The sequence below is a fragment of the Schistocerca nitens genome, chromosome 1 (genome assembly GCF_023898315.1).
Source record: "Schistocerca nitens isolate TAMUIC-IGC-003100 chromosome 1, iqSchNite1.1, whole genome shotgun sequence".
NCBI lineage: Eukaryota > Metazoa > Arthropoda > Insecta > Orthoptera > Acrididae > Schistocerca > Schistocerca nitens.
The window spans coordinates 776566282-776586505 of NC_064614.1; the positions used below are offsets into that span (position 1 = coordinate 776566282).

Below are 20224 nucleotides of genomic sequence, written 5' to 3' on the forward strand. Positions count from 1 at the left end.
GAGCTATGTCACTTAAAAGGACAAATGTCATATTGTTTTCATTAATATTTGTGTTGTTGATGTGGAGATGCAGCTCTCCATGTTAGTCTATACTGTAAATGCCTCATCATCTCTAAATAACTGCTAAAACACACATCCATTTGGGCATGCTTAGTATAGTGAAGCCTTGATCACCTTCTCCATCCTCTAACCCCCCCACCTACACACACACACACACACACACACACACACACACACACACACACACACACATACACATACACATTCCTCCATTATCAGATTGATGAGTAATCCACACCTCGTAGTCGAGTTGTGCCAAAAATTTTGTTTCCCCCAATTTGATTCAGTACTTATTCATCAGTTACCGGGTCTACCTGTCTAATCTTCAGCATTCTTCTATAGCAGCTCGTTCCAAAAGCATCTACTTTCTTCTGGTCCGAACTGTCTACACAAAACATGTAAAGACATTATCGTGTAAATGTAAATGGGCACAAATCAAAGCTAAATGACGGAGGTCATCATATGCTAACACAAATTGTGTCAAAAAAAACACAAAATTGCGGTGGCTGAAGTGACTGCAGAGCTCCATAGCCATATTCGAGACCCTGTATATATCAACACTGTCCGCCGAGAAATCTATAAAGCAAATATTCATGGACGAGCTGCTATACCGAAACCATTAGTGAGGACAATCAATGCAAAGAAGCACAAAACATGGTGTCAGGAGCATAAATCCTGGATGACTGATCAGTGGAAACATGTCATATGATCCTTTGAGTCAATATTTTCATTATTTCCAACATTGGGCCAGATTAACATCTGGAGAACGCCAAAAGAAACCTACAATCCTGATTGCTTGGTTCCAGCAGTTACGCATGGAGGTGGAAATCTGATGGCGTGGGCAGGCAATTATGGTATTCTGCTGGTCCCATCATTACTCTCAAAGACCATGCTACAACCAATGATTATGTGAACATTTTAGGTGATCAGGTTCAAATGTTGTTCCCCAACAATGATGCTATATTTCAGGACAATAACGCACTTCTTCACACCCAGGACAGTACAATCTTGTTCTGAGGAGCATGCAGCTGAACTACAGAGTCTTCCCCAGCCTGCATGTTTCCAGACTTGATCATTATCAAACCCTTGTGGGCAGTATTGGAGTGCAGACTCTGAAGCAGATTTCCCTCCCTTATCACTAGAGGATTTAGAAGAGGTTCTGACGGAAGAGTGGCACAACGTTCCACTGGAGACTATTCAATCATTATATGCCAGTATTCCAAGAAGAATGGCAGCTATATTATGGGCAAAATGGGGCCCAACCCTCATTAATAAACCATTCTCCAGTAAGTACAGGTGTTCACATTGTTTTGTCTATCCACTGTATATCTGTGTGCACGTGTAACAGAAAGTGAAAAGGAACCACTTGTCAAAGAAGTAAAATTTTCATTAGAAACAAAAATGTTCAATACCATCAAAATATCTACTTTTGTCTTTTTGTATATTGCACTAATTTACTTCATTCTGTACATGCTCATACTGATTTGAAAGTTGTTTCAACCAAACTGGAGTTAACAATATCATTAAAAGCAATTGATATCTGTCTTCTGGAAGAGGACTTCTTGTTGTTATGGGGAACTAACATCAGCCCAACAAGAGGCCCCTTTTCTAAATCTTGCAGTTGTGTATGCAGTGCTTCCCAAGCTAGTATCTTCTAAATTTTAAAGGCATTTTATGGGTCTCAGAGTAGCTTTGTATAAGAATATTTTCTGAATACAATAATGCCAAAGAAGTGGTCCCTTCTTATGTGAAAGTTATAAATGCCTACAAATGTTACCAATTTGCAGTTGACAGCTCTAAAATGCCAGCAACAAAGCCCTGCACCTACATCATGTTTACCCCACTGCTGCTGCCAGAAATCAAAAAGGTGAAGCGCTGTGAATACATATGACTAGCTAAATTTCTTGAAGCACAGTAATGCTGACAAAGTGCCTCATGTAACTAAATATTGTTAGCTACAAATGGAGTGAACACTGCAAAATGAACACTGATGAAAATGATTTTGTGTTGCATCGTTCCCTATTACAAAGAGGGATAAAAAAACATTCTCAGGGTTGCCACACATTTCCACAGGTGATATTCCCTGATATTTCCTTGTTTCCAGACATTTAGCATTTTTCCCTAACAAATTTTGAGATCTCAATTGTAAGTTAAGATGTAAACTGACAATGTGCTTCATTAAGATCACTAATGTTTTTTTATTTCAATAAAATGCAACACATTTGGTGACAAAAATATGCACAAGACAGATTTAAAATACCTACACTCATTTCAGAAATAACCTCTGAAAAAATAAGCCTCTTGAAAGAAGTGTATCAGGCGGGGAAGAATTGTGTAAACCAAAAGTGTAGGTGACTGTCAATAACATGTTGGTTCTACTATGTTCGTTATTGTTGGTTATTACCCACTGTGTTATATATATTATTTTGCAGGTATTGTGTGATTTTTCTTTCAAGAAATATATGAGTACATAGCGTACAAACCACCAATGAATGACACATTTTATTCTTCTTATCGTCCATTCTTTCTAACATATAAACGACTTTTGAAGTGCCAGAATGTAAGAGAACAAATAAAATGTCTATGAAACGCCACACTGTATGACATGCTTGCGGTGAGACAGTCGCAATTCCTGAAATTCATCGCCTATGGTCTCTGCTTTGCTGAGGAGCACCACAGCCCTGGATCCATGGATAAACCTCGAAAAACCGCTGCATTATGCCACACACTAACAGACCTGGCCTGCGGGCAGATCGGTGAGACTAGTTCTGACAGGCAGGGCCTGCACATTAGTGGGAATCGAATGGCTTCAAATTGGCAGGCCCGATCCATTATAAAGATCTGCAGAAACAGCCTGTGGTTTTGGCTCATTGTGGAAATCCACTCATGTGGCCAGATATTCACAAGCCACAGACAGCATGTAGATGAAATGAGACCACGGGGATCAATCCATGCAACAGATAACTTGTAAAAATACTCTGAGAATCAATAATAATGAGGATAGGTAGCAATGCACTGTAAATATGATTTCTGAGCTGCAGACAGGCACATAGAAATGACAATCATACTCTCACACCTAAATTTTCAGCCATAGCTTTTGTCAGAAAACGAGAGCGCACACATATTCACACAATCACTCAGACACAACTCGTGCACACATGATTGCCATCTCTTGGCTACTGCATCTACAGTCTCTCCGAATCAGATCCAAACAAAACACTCATGCCTCACTGCTTCTCATCAGCAGCTGTTACGCTAGTGGCAAGAAGTGGTGGCAGCAGTGATTGCAAACTGAAGGGAGTGGTAGGAAGTTGTAATGATGGAGTAGGGAAGCAATGAACGTAGTCAGCTGCACCCAGCTAACAACAATGCATGACACCTCAGTAAACAAACCATTTCAACTACTGAGATAAAAACAAGATTTTTCCAGTGTTTTTTCAAATTTCCCTGATTTCCCTGACATGTTTTAAATTCCCTGTTTTCCAGAACCTGTGGAAATCCTTACTCTGTGTTCTGAAGTAGAACCAAAACCTCAAGTCAGTGACTTCTGAGGCAGAATCTTGCCAGCCAGATATTCCAGAACCAAAGAAGAAGAAGAAGAAGTGAAAATGCTGTTTGTGAATGACCTTGAGCCTCTTCAGAAAAGTACTTTAGAAGCAGAAAACCAAATCATTTGGCCACTATAAAACATGGGATCTACGTAATCTATATTTGGTTGTTTCGTGATTTCAAAATTGTAGGTAGTTTTGGACCCATTAATGACTTCAAAACCAAAATTTTCTCTAAAAATAACATAGCACAGAGTAAGAAATGCATATTTTTAGAAGAAAGCTCTGCAGGGTATGCTAATTTTACTCAATTTGGGACCAATTTATTTGGTTTTAAATTTTTGTGCATTATAAAATGCTATAGGTCTGAAGGAGTTAACCACTTAATGTGTAATGTTAACTTAGTAAAGTCTGTACCATTTGATAAAGGGCATTTTAAAGATAATATATACGCACAATTTGTTTCTTAAATATGACAAAATACACAATGGTAGTGAAGTGAAACTTAAAAGCACATTATCTAAAAACATCTATTTTCCATCACCAATATTCAACCTGTCATAACTCACTGAAATTTAGAGATAGAAATCCGCTGAACATAAAAATTACTCAACAAGAGGTCCCTTTTTGCATTCCATCTCACACCTATGCTTTTAATTCAACAAACTTTAAAGGTGGAAGCAGAACCAGTCTACAGTATTAACTCATTGTGGTGTCATTGTCTGAAAACCTAATTTCAGAACTGGCTATATACTACAGATCCTCCATTAAATTTTGGCCATGAAGCAGTGCAAATACCGTTTCTTCAGCTGATATTTTGGTTGCCGCAGTGAAGTATATAAAGCTTTCCTTGGCACCTTGTTGTCAGTCTCAACTCACTCTGTGGATGGCTTGATAATAGTGCCAAAATATCAGTTGAAGTGATAGTATTTGCATGGCTGCATGCCCAAAATTTAATGGATTATTCATTATACTGCAAGTTAAAAATGCACATTATAGATCATGATTGTTCATCCATCTGTTCTATGAATGTGTGTATGTTAGGTCCAGCCTGCCACTGCAATTGTAGACAAGTCTTCTATTATAATCCACATAACAGAATAAGAATTCCATTTGTTGATACAAAATACTGATGACAACACACAATATTTTGATATGACTTCCTGTGTAGGAAGAGCACATTATGATTTTCATTAAAAGCTGTTTCCAGCCATGGAGACAGTTGTAATTTAAGGGTAGTCCAAAATTGCAACTCAAAATTTTAATTGGTTATGAGACACAAAACACTGATGTTATTGTCAATTCAAGTGAATTACTAATACTTGTGAGTAACTGATGAACAGTTAATGACTGTCTCTGAGCACTGTACAACACATATGTGTAACATTAAAGTTACGTTACTTTATTTGTGTTTTATTTGGTTTATCTAGTTAAATGCCATGAGACAAACATCTGTGTTTTATTTGGTATAGTTAACTTAAGAACAAGGGACCATTTAATGCCCAAGTTTACAATGCACAAAAACAATGCAGTGCAGGAGTGACTTGTAAGTGGTACTCAGCATAAGTAAATAATGGATGGCATACATGACTGAACATGTGTCTGTTAATTTGATTTATACTATAAGGTGCAATAACAACCTAAGTTACATTAAATTGCACAACTTAAAAGAAGGAAGAAAACACATTTAAAATACTGTTATATTTTATAATACATATAAATTCCTGTGTATTACAATAACTCATGATCTAAATGTGTATTTTCTAATCAATTAAGAGAAAGAGGTATTTTTATACAAAAAATAATCCGAGACACCTAACTGCGAATCTCAAGATTTCTGTGTCAATGTATTTATCAAGATGTCAATATAATAGAGGGAAACATTCCACGTGGGAAAAATATATCTAAAAACAAAGGTGATGTGACTTACCGAATATATTATATATTATATATGTCTGCTTGTGAGATGTCTGCTTGTGTCTGTGTATGTGTGGATGGATATGTGTGTGTGTGCGCGAGTGTATACCCGTCCTTTTTTCCCCCTAAGGTAAGTCTTTCCGCTCCCGGGATTGGAATGACTCCTTACCCTCTCCCTTAAAACCCACATCCTTTCATCTTTCCCTCTCCTTCCCTCTTTCCTGATGAGGCAACAGTTTGTTGCGAAAGCTTGAATTTTGTGTGTGTGTTTGTGTTTGTTTGTGTGTCTATCGACCTGCCAGCGCTTTCGTTCGGTAAGTCACATCACCTTTGTTTTCAGATATATTTATCAAGATGAATTAAAAAATATTTCTCAGAAGCAACCAAATGCTTCATAACAGTATTCACCTTCTCCAAATTTAAGGAACATTCATCTCAAATTATCATTTATTTATTAAATACTTTTATAACAAAACAACAATATATAGTTACAGGGTACAATAATACTTCTGAAGTCATGGTGTAAATTTTGTCACATCCATTTACTGGAATACAGCAATGTCGTGGATGACATGAAATCAAATAAAGTTTCAGTGTGGATCTCTTTATGTATAACATAAAGAAACTAGACTTCACAGAAATTCCTCTCCTACTAATACTTTAAAAGTGAAAATAATGACATTTCCATTTACATATCTCATTTCTAAATCATCAAGCATTTATTTCTTGCATCTAGAGTAAATATTCCAACAGTATTCTACACAAATAATTTGTGGAAGTTCTAATAAGTCTGCAGCATGGCTGATTTGTACTAGTAATAGTTAAAATGACTAGTTAAACTTCCTCGTAAGAATGTAATCTGTTGCCTGTTCAGCTTATCAATTGTATTTGGTCAATTCGTATCTTTCTGACATGGTATGGCACTCAAGAATTTGACAAAAAGCTAAAATTACAAAAATATAAATATATAAAAATTCATTTAAAGGTAATACCTAAAAAAATACAAAAATGAATCATTTGTCCTTTCCCAAAACATGATGAACTGTTCAGGACAATATCGTAACAACAGTAATGCAGTAAATACATATCTGTGCTTAATTTCCTCTTATCATTCAAAGTATTCATCATACAATAGCTGCAAATCTTCAATGAAATAAATGTATTTGTAATGAAGTTGCCTGTGTTCATATATTACGAAACAAGGAACAGTAAAAATCACAAATTAACCACATGAGAGATTAACTATCTGTCATACAATTCTCATTCATATTCAGTTGAAAAATTAAGAGATTTACTATGAGACTGATGCCTTACACATCACTTTTTGCTTAGTTTAATCATGTTCTTCACAGAATCTTTGTTGTATTCATTCAAATACATCTTAGTAGAAAGAAAGTTCTGTTTAAAAAATGTACTTCTTTCACATATAAAGAGACAGACAGTAGTCAAAATGTCAAATATGACATCAAAATTTTGTTAGTAAATATATTTATTTTAACAGCTGGAGTGACAGTCTTTGGGTCCATTAACTACTTGAATCAATAAAATCCATAAACAAAATGATAACAAAATGTATGAATTAAATTCAGCAACTGGCAATTGGATTACTATTTTTCAAAGATAATTTTCCTACTGCTCTTAAACTTTTTCAATAAGTTCAACAAACATTACTGTTTCTAGAGAGATGCTGGTTAAAAGAATAACAATATTACTGACAATTTCAACAGTGACATACAAATATATAAAAATCTATAGCAATAAACTCCACCTTATTTTATTAATAACAATAAATCTTCTAAATGTACTGGATTTCAAGTAATGTTAAAAATGAAAGTGAGTGCATATAATATAATATGAGCAAAAAAAGTGAAAAGATAATACAAACTGTATGAACATAAGCAATTCTTGGTTGTTTTGAAAGTTGTAAAACCCAAGAAGTTCACACAAGAAAACCCATTTAAACACAAATCACAATTTTTTAAATTCTAAGATTCATTTGCCAGGAACTGAAACCAAGTTAGCAGGAAAGGAAGGCCAGGGTAATGGTAAAAAGAATACATTTTATGATTTTTTAAATGGGAAAATTAGAGTTTAATTGTTTGTTGACATCAGGGATGGAGTACAGTCGGACACGATGTAGAGATAAAATAGCTTTGGTATTATCCCCTTCTGACTTATTTTATCATATGCAATGCTCTTTCTTGGTCCCTATCTCATGCTTTCTTCTGCTTTGCTCTTTATCTTTGTGCCTATCTTCTCTTCTCTGTTGACAGGACTCCTTGTTGTGTGTCTTAATGTTTTTTCAGTGCAATAACTGATCCATTAAATTTTGGGAGTGCAGCTGCATAAACTCTGTTTCTTCTTCTAATATTTTGGCCAGAAACCTCTTGGCCATTTTCAGAGTGAGCTGACTGATTGAGATTACAAGAACTCATCTCATTGTTGTAAAACACAAACACATAAGCACCAGAGACACTGATGAACAGCAAAGAGAACACACAAACTGAATCTGTGCCTAAATGTTTGCACCATTCTGGGTTATCAATGCTGCACTGTAAGAACATCTTTATGAAGAATTTAATTAAAAGATATGGGAGTTACAACCTGGAAAAATCATGACTCAGGTCATTTCTTTAATAAACTCACAAAGATGTTTTTGCTTAAAAGAACAGAATGAATCGTGCACCTTCAGTCCATTGGCTTACTCTGAAAATGGCTGGAAGCTATATAGCTTAAATATTAGAAGAAGAAATAAGAGTTTATGAAGCTGCACTCCTGAAATTTAATGAATTGTAATTCCATTTTGTTTCTTTTTTTCCCTGTATACATTCCTCCATTTATTTAACTATATTTTCCAGTTTAATTTGTGTCACTTCTGTTCTACCTGTTTTCTCGTTTTAGTGAATCATCATTTTTTAAAATTTGTTTTCATTTCTGCCTCAATTTTGCTTCTCAATTATGACTTCTGTTTGGTCAATAGACTGCTATTAGCATCAATCATAACTCTGTATTCTGTTTGTTTTCTATTTTCTCCTAGTTTGTTTTAAGCTCCCATAGGAGAGTTAAGTTTAGGAAAAAATAAGCGCCATGTTCTTTGGAGTTTTGACAGGTTATGGGTAAATGTCTTCCATCCACCAGGATCTAGTTTTAATTGTCATAATGACAAACAAATTATGGTTAATATCTGACCTCTATGTCTAAAGAGCATGGTTTTATTCACATTCTGCACTTTTTCCCTGTGCCACAGAGTGCAATTTTCTATATCCCTTACACTTATGGAATACATTCACATAACTGGTGACTACTTCTTTGACAGGATAGGCGAAACTTTACAAATACACGCTGTATATACCAACAGTGATTGTTTCATTTAATCTGCAATGCAAGCAATTTTTCCACAACTGATAATACAAGAAGTCTCATGATCATCTTTTCAATACTGTCACAAGCTTGATGAACTTTTTTTAAATTAAAGTTGCAAAGTAAATTCAAAAGATATAAAACTATAATGCAAAAGTGTCAAAATTTAAGAAGTACATATGCTAATTCAATACTGGTACCATTAGAACTACCTAATTAAAAACTAGTCTGCTAGGAACAAGAGAAATATTTGTGTCCTGCAAACAGTTTCATTTAACAGCTCCAACATTCCTTTGAAGACGACAAAAAAAAGAAGTCTTGTCAGAATGCCTCCTTATAAAAGTTAGAACTATAACATACTGATAAAAAATAAAGCCAGTGAGTTATCAGAACTTTCTCCAAATTCCAAACATGAAATACATCACACAAAGGAGAGTTACTTAATTCTTTGTGATGTGCTAATTATATTTCATTTTTAATTATTGTCAATCACATATATCTTCCTCCAAAATTACATCTTTACACACTCTACAATTAAGGCAATTCATTACTTTTGTCGATATCTTACAGCTGCTTGCAAATAAAAGTAAAATAAATTTTTCTCTCAAACAAAATATGAGGTATATTCATGAGGCATAACACCTCTACGTGGATAGAAGGTGTGCTTCACAGAATAATTGAGCAAGTTTGTAATGTTGGAAGTATATATGTCTGCAAAGCGAAACAAACGCCTTGAGAAATATGTAGGGTTGTGGTAAGTTCGAAAAACACTGCCAAATTGTTCATTGAACACATTCTTGATCCTGTGCCTGCAAGTAGAAAGAAAAAATGTCAGCCTTTAAATGCAGCCAGTAAATACAGCTGTTAAATTATATACAGCAAAACAAATTTCTTTTTCTTCAAACATAATACAAGCATAAACAACACTAAACAAGGTACAAATAATGATCACACAGTTTAGAAATTATTGATCCAAACACCAGTGGATTCATATTATTTCTTGTTGCTCAGTCTCTTAGCACTGTTGCATGTACTCTTTTCCCTTGTACAATAAACTATAAATTTTGGAGTGAAACATTGTATTGGACAGTATTACAATTTGTATAAAAAGTTAAGTAAACTTGTATAAATATCCTTGATAAATGTATGATATTTATACAAAAAAAAAAAAAAAAAAAAAAAAAAAAAAATGCTTGACCACAAAATGTGAAAGAAGAAATGGAAGAACTCTTTTTCTTTGTTCAAAATTGCATCTTGGAGAAACAGCAGTGTTACCCATTTCATGGTCACTTTTCCTTCATTTTTTAAAATTTCATCTATGGCAGAATCATGTATATGTCAGTAACTTTCCAAAGAAGATCAAGGACTATCTAGTGAAAATGAAATATTATTTATTGATAATCTAATAAATTAAATCTCTGAATAACATTCTGTATTTTCATCAGCATTAGAAAGCCTATTCAAAATTGTTGCTGTTCAATAAATTTACAATACTGAATGTTTTGAATTCTTGCTCTGTTGTTTATAACAAGTACTATATAATACTAAAAGATCAAGTAAAACACAACTGACACTGCCAGTTGTCAGTTTATTTATTATGGCAAATGTATCTTCCTCTCAGCTGTGCCATTTTTTTCTATTTAAAATTACGTTGCAATTTATTTTGGAATTATCAGATTTCATCCTAAGGCAAAACTCAGGTGTGTTTAAGTACCACTTCTGGGACAGACAGGTGCACTGACTCCAGATTGAATCTGCCCAGTGGATTAACAATAAGGGTCAGTGTGCCTGTCAGTCTGAGAATGATTTTTACTAACAAAGAGATAGAGGGGCTGGCCAGTACTTACCTCAGTTCAGTACAGCCGATAGGTAACACAATACAGAACAGAAAATTTACATTCCTAGCTTTCAGGACTTTTTTTCTTCATCAGGGAGGGGAGAGGGGAAAAAAGGGAAGAAGGGAAAGTGGATTCAGTTACTCTCAACCCAGGTTATGAAACAACAGGGAAAGGTAAACAGGGAGGGTAGCAAGGATGGAGGTATGGTTGTCAGAGGGAAGCCAAAGATATTCTACTGTTAAGTACTGTGCCAGCTTCAAACCAAAGAGGATGCAAGCAGAAGTAAAGAGGTATATAGTATAAAGATAAACACAACTACGTAGGATGAAAAGATGCATGAATGGCTAAAGAGGAGAGAGAAAAAGAAGGAGACTGAAGAGTAAATGGGAGTGAGGTTGGTTAATGTAGGTTCACTCCAGGGGGATGGCGGGATGAAAGGATGTGTTGGAGTGCAAGTTCCCATCTCCGCAGTTCCGAGGGACTGGTGTTGGGTGGGAGAAGCCGAGGGACTGGTGTTGGGTGGGAGAAGCCAAATGGCATGCACGTTGTAGCAGGTTCCTAGGTCCCTAGAATTATGCTGTACGGAATGCTCTGCTACTGGGTATTGGACATCTCCTAGGCAGACAGTTCGTCTGTGCCCGTTCATGTGCTCAGCCACTTTAGTTGTCGTCATACCGATGTAAAAGGCTGTGCAGTGCAGGCATGTCAGCTGATAAATGACGTGTTGTTTCACATGTGGCCTTGCCTTGAATTGTGTATGTTCGGGGCTGGAGTAGATGGTTGGGGCAGGTTTTGCAGCGGGGTCGATTACAGGGGTAGGAACTGCTGGGTAGAGAAGGTGGTCTGGGAATATTGTAGGGTTTGACAAGGAATGTAAATTTTCTGTTCTGTTTTGTGTTATCTATCGGCTGTACTGAGCTGAGGTAAGTACTGGCCAGCCCCTCTATCTCTTCGTTAGTATTTGTTTCACATCTTTATATGAGATTTTCCATAAATCATTGAGAATGACTTTTAGGCAGATTTAAAAACCTTTTGCTCACTTTCAAATGAATAACGCTACACACAGACAGTTGGGGTGCACATATTTCATCCTCGGTGATAACAGTGTGGCAATAGGAAGGCCATCCACCCAATCCTTAAATTAACCTTGCCAAATCTGTTAATAACCATGCGAACCATGCACCCAAATGAGACAAAGGCACAAGAAATTAGAAGATCCTAAGGCAACTGCAAGAGATGCTCTGAGTAATTCAAATTCTGCCAGTTGAAGTTCTCAATCAATAATGTAAGACAATATTTGTGGTCAAAGTTGCATGAAGGAGGTCACTTGAGTGGCCGGCATGAAAGTAGAGTCTTCAAGGTCACGGCCGCTGCCTGCCGCCAGCAGGGGCTGCGGGCTGTGATTCGCCCCACCTCTCGGCTTTGTTGCCATGTAGGTACCATTAGTGGTGCGGTAAGTCAGATCAGCTGAAAGCTCAGTGTTACCACAGTTTATGTTAGACTGTGGTGTTACCCTGCCATATTGAGTGTTCACGTCTGATCTCAGTCTTACTGTCTTTGGAAAGGTTCTACGTGTGTTCGATGTTGAACAACAATGCAGGAGCAGCGGCCTACTTGTAGTACTCCTCCGGTCGGTGTGCATAAAGGGCAGAAAGACATTCATAAACAATTGAAAATTATCATATTGAATGTACTCAAGTACTGATCTGGCCGACAATGAAGAAGCGAGGAATAACTTAAATTTTGTGCAAATTCATAAATTTACTGCTAAAGCATGTGGTGTCTCCAAGTCAACTGTAGGCCATATTAGCAAATCCGTGTCATTGGCAGAATCTCTAGACATGAATTAGTGTTTCAATTCTCCAATAAAGGGATATGAACATGAATGGAAATCAACCAACTTTGACGATTTTTACAAAGAGCTCATGCGTAGAACTGTACTTGGATATTACAACAGAGGAGAGTATCCAACAGCTAAAAAAGTACATGCTGACTTCCGTGAAAAAATTAATTACTCGGGCTCGAGACCTCCGTTCTTCATCTTCTCCGCTCCCTTGGTTTCCGATTCAAGAAGTGTAATGACGGACAGAAATTCTTAATGGAACGCAGAGGCATTGCGGCAGCAAGAGCAAAGTTTTGGCGTACAATCCACTTCTTGCATGTACTTGGATGAAACTTGGATTTCACAGAACCACACCCATAAATATATATGGCATGGCTCCCAAGGAAATGGCGCCTTGAAAGTGCCTACTGCCTGCCGATTAATCACTGCCCACGCTGGTTCATTAACCACAGGCTTCATACCAGAGGCCAAACTTGATTTTCGTGGTGGGAAAAAGTGCTTGCCAATCCGATTACCATTCAGAAATCAATGGAGAAGTTTTTAAGAATTGGTTTATTCAACTGTTGTCTGCACTGGAAGAAGGGTCAATTATCGTGATGGAAAACGCCAGATACCACTCCATTCAGATAGAAAAGCTGCCACATTCAAATTGGCGCAAGGCAAATATTATGGAGTCGTTAAAGAGAACGACTGTTTCATTTTCAGTATGAAATGAAGGCTGCAAATTAGATCAACTGGCATATGAAATGGAACACCAAGTGGTACGTCTACCACCATATCACTGCCAGTATAATCCGATTGGGTTGATATGGGCCCCAGTAAAGTGAGAAGTAGCGAAAAGAAATACTACTTTTAGACTTGCTGATGTCGAGAAGCTAACACACGAAGCTGATGACAATGTTACTCAGTAGGACTGGGAGAGGTGCATAAAACACACAGAAGCATTGCAAGAAACTGATTTCTTGAACCAGGGTTTAAGAGACACCATAATGGAATCTGTGATGATACACGTGGCTGAAACAAACGACAGTGAATCTGAAGACACGGAGCCAGAAGATCCTTCAGTTTAGGTAAGTGCCATCTTTGTAAAAACCTGACTTGATTTAAATGTTTGGCTATTCATTTCAGTTATAGGGGACATACTGCAATCCCTAATTCCTGGAACCCATATCACACATTGAAACTCTTGCCCTCCAGGAACTAGAGCAACATGCACAATGCCACTTCAGAAAGCTCTCCACCCTGCTCACTTCCTACTCCCACCTTGGAGTACCACTGTCCACCCCCTCTACAACAACCTCTAAACCTCCTCCACATCCCCTCACAGCTGACAAACCCAGTCTCACAGAACTACTACATTTACCCCACCCTCCAAAACTCCCTTCCACCATCCAAAGAATCCAGAATGCAAACAGAACCGAAACAAAGTAATGAACCTGTCCTCCAGAAGCCTTAGCCTCACAGAAATATCAGTCCATTTAAAAGGCATCACCTTTTGCCCCACTCCCAAATTCAGTCATGTGGACTTGTTGAAGACCTTCTCTACTTCTCCCAGTCCCTACACTGGAAACAGTTTTTCGTCACCAACCCTACCAACAACAAAAGACCAATGTTGAACCCTGCCTAACTCGGTTCACTCCTCCATCCAACTGTGATCCACCCCCAATGGCCTCAAATCACACCCTGTTAACTTTACAGTGTTTCTTAACCTCGCACCTTGCCTCATCAGCATTCCCCAAATGCCTCAACATGCAAACTAATCTTAGTTCCGTGGAAAGAAATGCAGTCCACCTTCTAAAAGCTAATCCCGACCTTATAATCCGACCTGCAGATAAAGGCTCCGCCACTGTTTTTTCGAACCACAAGGATTATCTGGCAGAAGAAATCCACAGCTGTCAGATACATCCACCTACAAACCTATCCACATGGCCCCATTCCAGAAATCCAGGAGGATCTCATCACTCCTCAAATCCTTAGCCCTATCCCAGAACTTCTCCCCAGAGTCCAATTCTCTGCTCACCCTTACCACTCTCTGCACTCCTACCTTCTACATGCTTCCTAAAGTCCATAAACCCAACCATCCAGGATGCCCCATTGTGACTGGTTACTGTGCCCTTACTGAGAGAATCTCTGCTCTCAAAGATCAACACCCTAAACTATTACCTGGAACATACCCTCCTATATGAAAAATACCAACCATTTTCTCCACCGACTCTCCACATTTCCTGTCTGTTTACCACATGGTGCCCTGCTGGTCACTATTGATACCACCTCCCTTTACGTTAAATTCCCTAATGCCCATGTCCTTACTGCTTTGAACACTACCTTTCCCAATGCCCAACAGATTCCAAACCAACAACCTCCTTCCTAGTCGCCATGACCAACTATATCTTCATCCCGGGATTGGAATGACTCCTTACCCTCTCCCTTAAAACCCAAATCCTTTCGTCTTTCCCTCTCCTTCCCTCTTTCCTGATGAGGCAACAGTTTGTTGCGAAAGCTTGAATTTTGTGTGTGTGTTTGTGTTTGTGTTTGTGTTTGTTTGTGTGTCTATCGACCTGCCAGCGCTTTCGTTCGGTAAGTCACATCATAGAGGGAAACATTCCACATAGGAAAAATATATCTAAAAACAAAGATGATGTGACTTACCAAATGAAAGTGCTGGCAGGTCGACAGACACACAAACAAACACAAACATACACACAAAATTCTAGCTTTCGCAACCAACGGTTGCTTCGTCAGGAAAGAGGGAAGGAGAGGGAAAGATGAGGATTTGGGTTTTAAGGGAGAGGGTAAGGAGTCATTCCAATCCTGGGAGCGGAAAGACTTACCGTAGGGGGAAAAAAAGGACGGGTATACACTCGCGCACACACACACACATATATCCATCCACACATATACAGACACAAGCATATATATATATATATATATATATATATATATATATATATATATGTGTGTGTGTGTGTGTGTGTGTGTGTGTGTGTGTGTGTGTGTGTGTGTGTGTGTGTGTGTGTGTGTGTGTGTTTTTAGACTAATTTTGATGAAGACCTTACTACCTGAAAGCTATATTTGTGACAAGTCTTTTTGTTGTGCCTATCTGCGACTCAGCTTCACTGATATATGGTGAGTAGCAACTTCCCTTTTCACAAAATAGTCAACTTGAATAATTTCTTTTACCCCATGAAACACTGTTTTAATCTCTTCATCACCTATGAAGTTAGCAAGTGTATAAATTTGTGCTATTGTGACTTGACTACGATAGTGGATTCGCTATGCTGCTCATAGCAGTTTACTCACATTCCTATTTTCTTTTTCATTATTAGGCCTACAACTGCATTACTCACACTTTATTTTGTGCTCATAACCCTGTACTGATGTGACCAGTAGTCCTGTTCTTCTGGGCAATGTTATTCACCAATTCCCACTATATCTCACTTCAATCTATTTATTAATTATTTAAGCTACCTTCCCAATTAAGGTTTTTAATGCTCCACAGTCTGACCCATAGAACGCCAGTTTTGTTTTTCCTCATCACAACATCCTCCTTCCTGAATAGTCCCTGGCCAAGTATCTGAATGGTGGACTGGTTTACGCAAGAGGATGCCAACACCATTAAGCCGTGCAATAGAAGTACACGTCTCTGGGAAAAATAATAGCTGTAGTCTCCTCTTGCTTTCAGTTGTACACAATACCAACATAGCAAGATCATGTTGGCTGATGTTAAAAGACCAGATCGGCCTGTCATACATGCTACTGTCATTGCAAGTACTGAATGGGTTTCAGCCTCTCTTCAGGAACTACATATTTTTCTGGCCTCTCCATAAGCTCACCTCCAATGAATGAGTTTGTATCTATGGTACAGCTAGATGTGCCACAGACACATGCAAGCCACTCAGTCTTGGAAAGATCCTTAGTTGATGGGTGGAATTTAATATTTAGAGTTCCTATGTATGTTGCTGAAATGAATTACTCTGGCTATAAAAACCATTGTTGCACTCCCCACATTATGGCAATCACTCAACACAGCTTGTCAATGTTGGCATTCACTTTATTTAATAACTCTAGTATGATCACAGACACACTGCATGTAGTTTACTTCATGATGCATAGCTACTATTTTTTCCTTGATTTTCATGTTATCATTTACCTTTCTAAAAGAATGTTTCAATTTAAAGTTAGTATTAATTGTAAAAAATAACAAAAAAACCTTGTGTCCTCCATGAAAATGCCTCAACAGGTCTTAAAAGTATTTAGTGTCCATGGTTTTTAGATCTTGCACAAAATAATGTGACATTATTGTTAAACACATTCTGTTCATGAGTGCTGGGTGATTCCGGCCTGGCGCTCCATTCATTTAACTGTCGATCACCCAAGCAAGTGTGATTATATCCAGTGCCACTAAATGTTAGTCAGATGAGGCAAATGAGAAAGCAAATCTAATTAAAAACTGTGCTTGAGTGTGTTTCAGGAACTGCTAGCTATTCCTGTTGCTCAGTACAGAGAATAAAGAAGGATTGGAAGGGGAAGGGGAGGGGGGCACAAAGCTACAAGTACTTACCAATGCTTCACTACTTCAGGTAGGGTAGAAGAAGGAGATGAAAATTTTGTTTTCATGTAATATTGCCCAGAACATTATCAGTGAACTATTTCCATGTGAGAAATGTTCTTTATTTCACTGTCAGAATCAGAGTAAGAAACATCATTTTTTATGCTCCATTTTTTACCCTTTCTTTATTTTATGTGATTTCTCTCTGGCAGAGCATCGACAGTCTGGTTTTGCCTCTGTTGTTCTTTCTTAATGTAATTATCTCTTTTTCAGTACTCTACAAGGGAAACTATTGCCTTTGAACAAGTATACTTGTTGAATTATTGATTGTACTGATGTAACCTGTTAATACAATCATTTACACACTCACTAACTGTAGCTTACCACTCCCCCCCCCCCCCCCCCCCCTCTTTTCCATCCTGCCTGTGCTATTGCTGGTTAAGTTACTTTGAGTCAAATCAAGGTTTTTTTGCATAATTTGTAATAAAATTACATTTTCAGTGACAGCAAAGTGATTGAAAAAAAAATCTTATAAAAACTGGGTATCTTGTATGAAAAAATAACTGGAAAAGGTGTTGGTTGATTTGGGGGGAGGAGACCTAACAGTAAGGTCATCAGTCACATTGGATGAAGGAAGGATGGGCAACGAAATTGGCCATGCCCTTTCAAAGGAACCATCCCAGCATTTGTCTGAAGCAATTCAGGGAAATCATGGAAAACTTAAGTCAGGATGGTTGGACGCGGGTTTGGACCATTGTTGTCCTCACTTGGTAACTGGAACAGAGGTATTTCAGGACCACTTGATGTTGACAAAGAAAGGTTGCTAAAACTAAACCTGGTTGTAGAGAAGATGCAGTCCAGCAGAAAAATTATCATATAATATTGCTCTCAATACATTTCTCAAAACTGATAGGAATCTGTCAATTGTTTTGACAACAAATATGACTGATGAAACTTTAAAAAAGGTAATACAATTTGCTTCTGCTTGAAAAGTTTGAATTGAATTGTATAAATTGTTTGTTCATATTTATATATGACTGTTTAATTAAGAAGGCTGGTTTGTACAGCAACAATCCACATTACTAATGTCAGAAGGAATTTTAAGACATTTGAACAATTTTTGTCATCATGAACTGTCTGTACATACTACCAATTTGAAGTCTCCCACCACTTGTTTTACTCTGTGTATGAACACTAATATCAGGAACTGCTGTAGGGATTTTGGTGGTTTTCATTGATAGATAGAATGATTGAGGAGGAAGGTTTGTCTATATGATTTGTTATGCCGTAGCAGACAAGTCATTCAGTTGTAGACATTTTGTGCTACCCATACAAAGCCGGGCAAGGTTGCTAATTACTTATAAAGTTGGAAGTACTGGTGAAGGAATTGGTAAGGAAACTATCACCACTGAAGTAGCAATAAATAGAAATTGGTAGAAACTGATATTGGGAGATGTAGAGTATAACTACAAATTCAAAGGAACTTTTTTCTGTTCTTGTTACACAGATTAAAAATCCAAATAATGAATTTATTTCATCAGTAGAAAAATGTAACATGATTGGTTCTAAAATTGCACTAGTAGAGGAACAGTATTATTTTACTTAAGTTTGACTGATTTGGAGACTTATTCAGATTATCTATGAGAAGTTTTGAACCCCACTTTTCTGTTTTACTACATGCACTCAATAAAAATTTACTTCTATTATATTGTGACAGATTTGGACATTAGATTACATACTATGTAAAAGGAAATAATTTGCAAGGAGTAAAACATCAATGTCAATCTGTATTCTGAATTATGTGAATGTTCCATTTATGAAAAAGCTCATAGACATCCTTTCTGCAGAAAAGAAAAAGCTACCAATCCAGAAGGGCTGATTCATGCAGATGTTTTGGTCCATTTCAACATCCAGTGACTCAATATTGATATTTTGTGCTATTTACGGATGTTTATAAAAGACTTTCACACATTTATTTCATCAAAGGAAGATAAGAGGTTGTTCTTAAATTGAGGCATTTTGTAGCTGAAGCAAAGACTGTTGGACATCATGTAAAAGTTCCTATGAACCTTACTGGGGTACAGTTTGACAACAAAGAAGTTTGAGGAACTACTCATAAGAAGGCACTATTCAACATAAGATAATGCCCTACACTTCACAGCAAAGTGGGTGCACCTAAGAGTCATAATGCACGCTCACAGTAAACTGCAGTGTTTTTGCTACATATATTTCGATTTGTACAAGACTTACCAACGTATGTGGGGGTATGACAAACAGAGTTATGGGATCAGCTAACACTCAAACATCCAATAAGACTATATAGCTACTCCTTTAAGAAAACTGTGAACTACCATAGTCATTTCACAAAGCTGTAAAATCATGATGATGATGATGAGTACCATACTTCTTTACAGAGCGTCGCGCCGCCTTACTAGGCAAGGTCCTAGTGGAGGTGGTTTGCCATTGCCTTCCTCCGACCGTAATGGGAATGAATGATGATGATGAAGACGGCACAATAACACCCAGTCATCTCGAGGGAGGAAAAATTCCTGACCCCGCCGGGAATCGAACCCTGCTTGCTTAATATACAGATTGAACAACATCGGGGATAGGCTACAACCCTGTCTCACTCCCTTCCCAACCACTGCTTCCCTTTCATACCCCTCGACTCTTATAACTGCCATCTGGTTTCTGTACAAAATGTAAATAGCCTTTCACTCCCTGTATTTTACCCCTGCCGCCTTCAGAATTTGAAAGAGATTATTCCAGTCAACATTGTCAAAAGCTTTCTCTAAGTCTACAAATGCTAGAAACATAGGTTTGCCTTTTCTTAATCTAGCTTCTAAAATAAGTCGTAGGGTCAGTATTGCCTCACATGTTCCCACATTTCTACAGAATCCAAACTGATGTTCCCCGAGGTCAGCTTCTACCAGTTTTTCCATTTGTCTGTAAAATCATATGAACAAGATAAATGAAAGGAAGCAATGGATAAAAGCACTAAAAGACAGTCAGACCTGGGTTTACTCTTCAGAAGATCTTTCTCCAGCAAAAAGGGCTGTTCCCTGTAAATCATTTTACAAAATAAAAATAAATGCTGATGGTACAGTTA

At 37.5% G+C, this 20224-nt stretch overlaps 1 protein-coding gene across 2 annotated transcripts in view; it reads right to left on the minus strand.

The window, feature by feature from the left end:
• Positions 1-5960: 5960 nt before the first annotated feature.
• Positions 5961-20224, minus strand: part of LOC126261714 (5'-nucleotidase domain-containing protein 3) — a 149102-nt gene continuing 134838 nt past the window's right edge. For both annotated transcript variants that reach the window (XM_049958563.1, XM_049958564.1), the window contains exon 9: positions 5961-9694. In XM_049958563.1, coding sequence (XP_049814520.1) covers positions 9490-9694 — 205 coding nt within the window. In that variant the 3' untranslated portion in view covers positions 5961-9489. The remainder of the gene's footprint in view (positions 9695-20224) is intronic.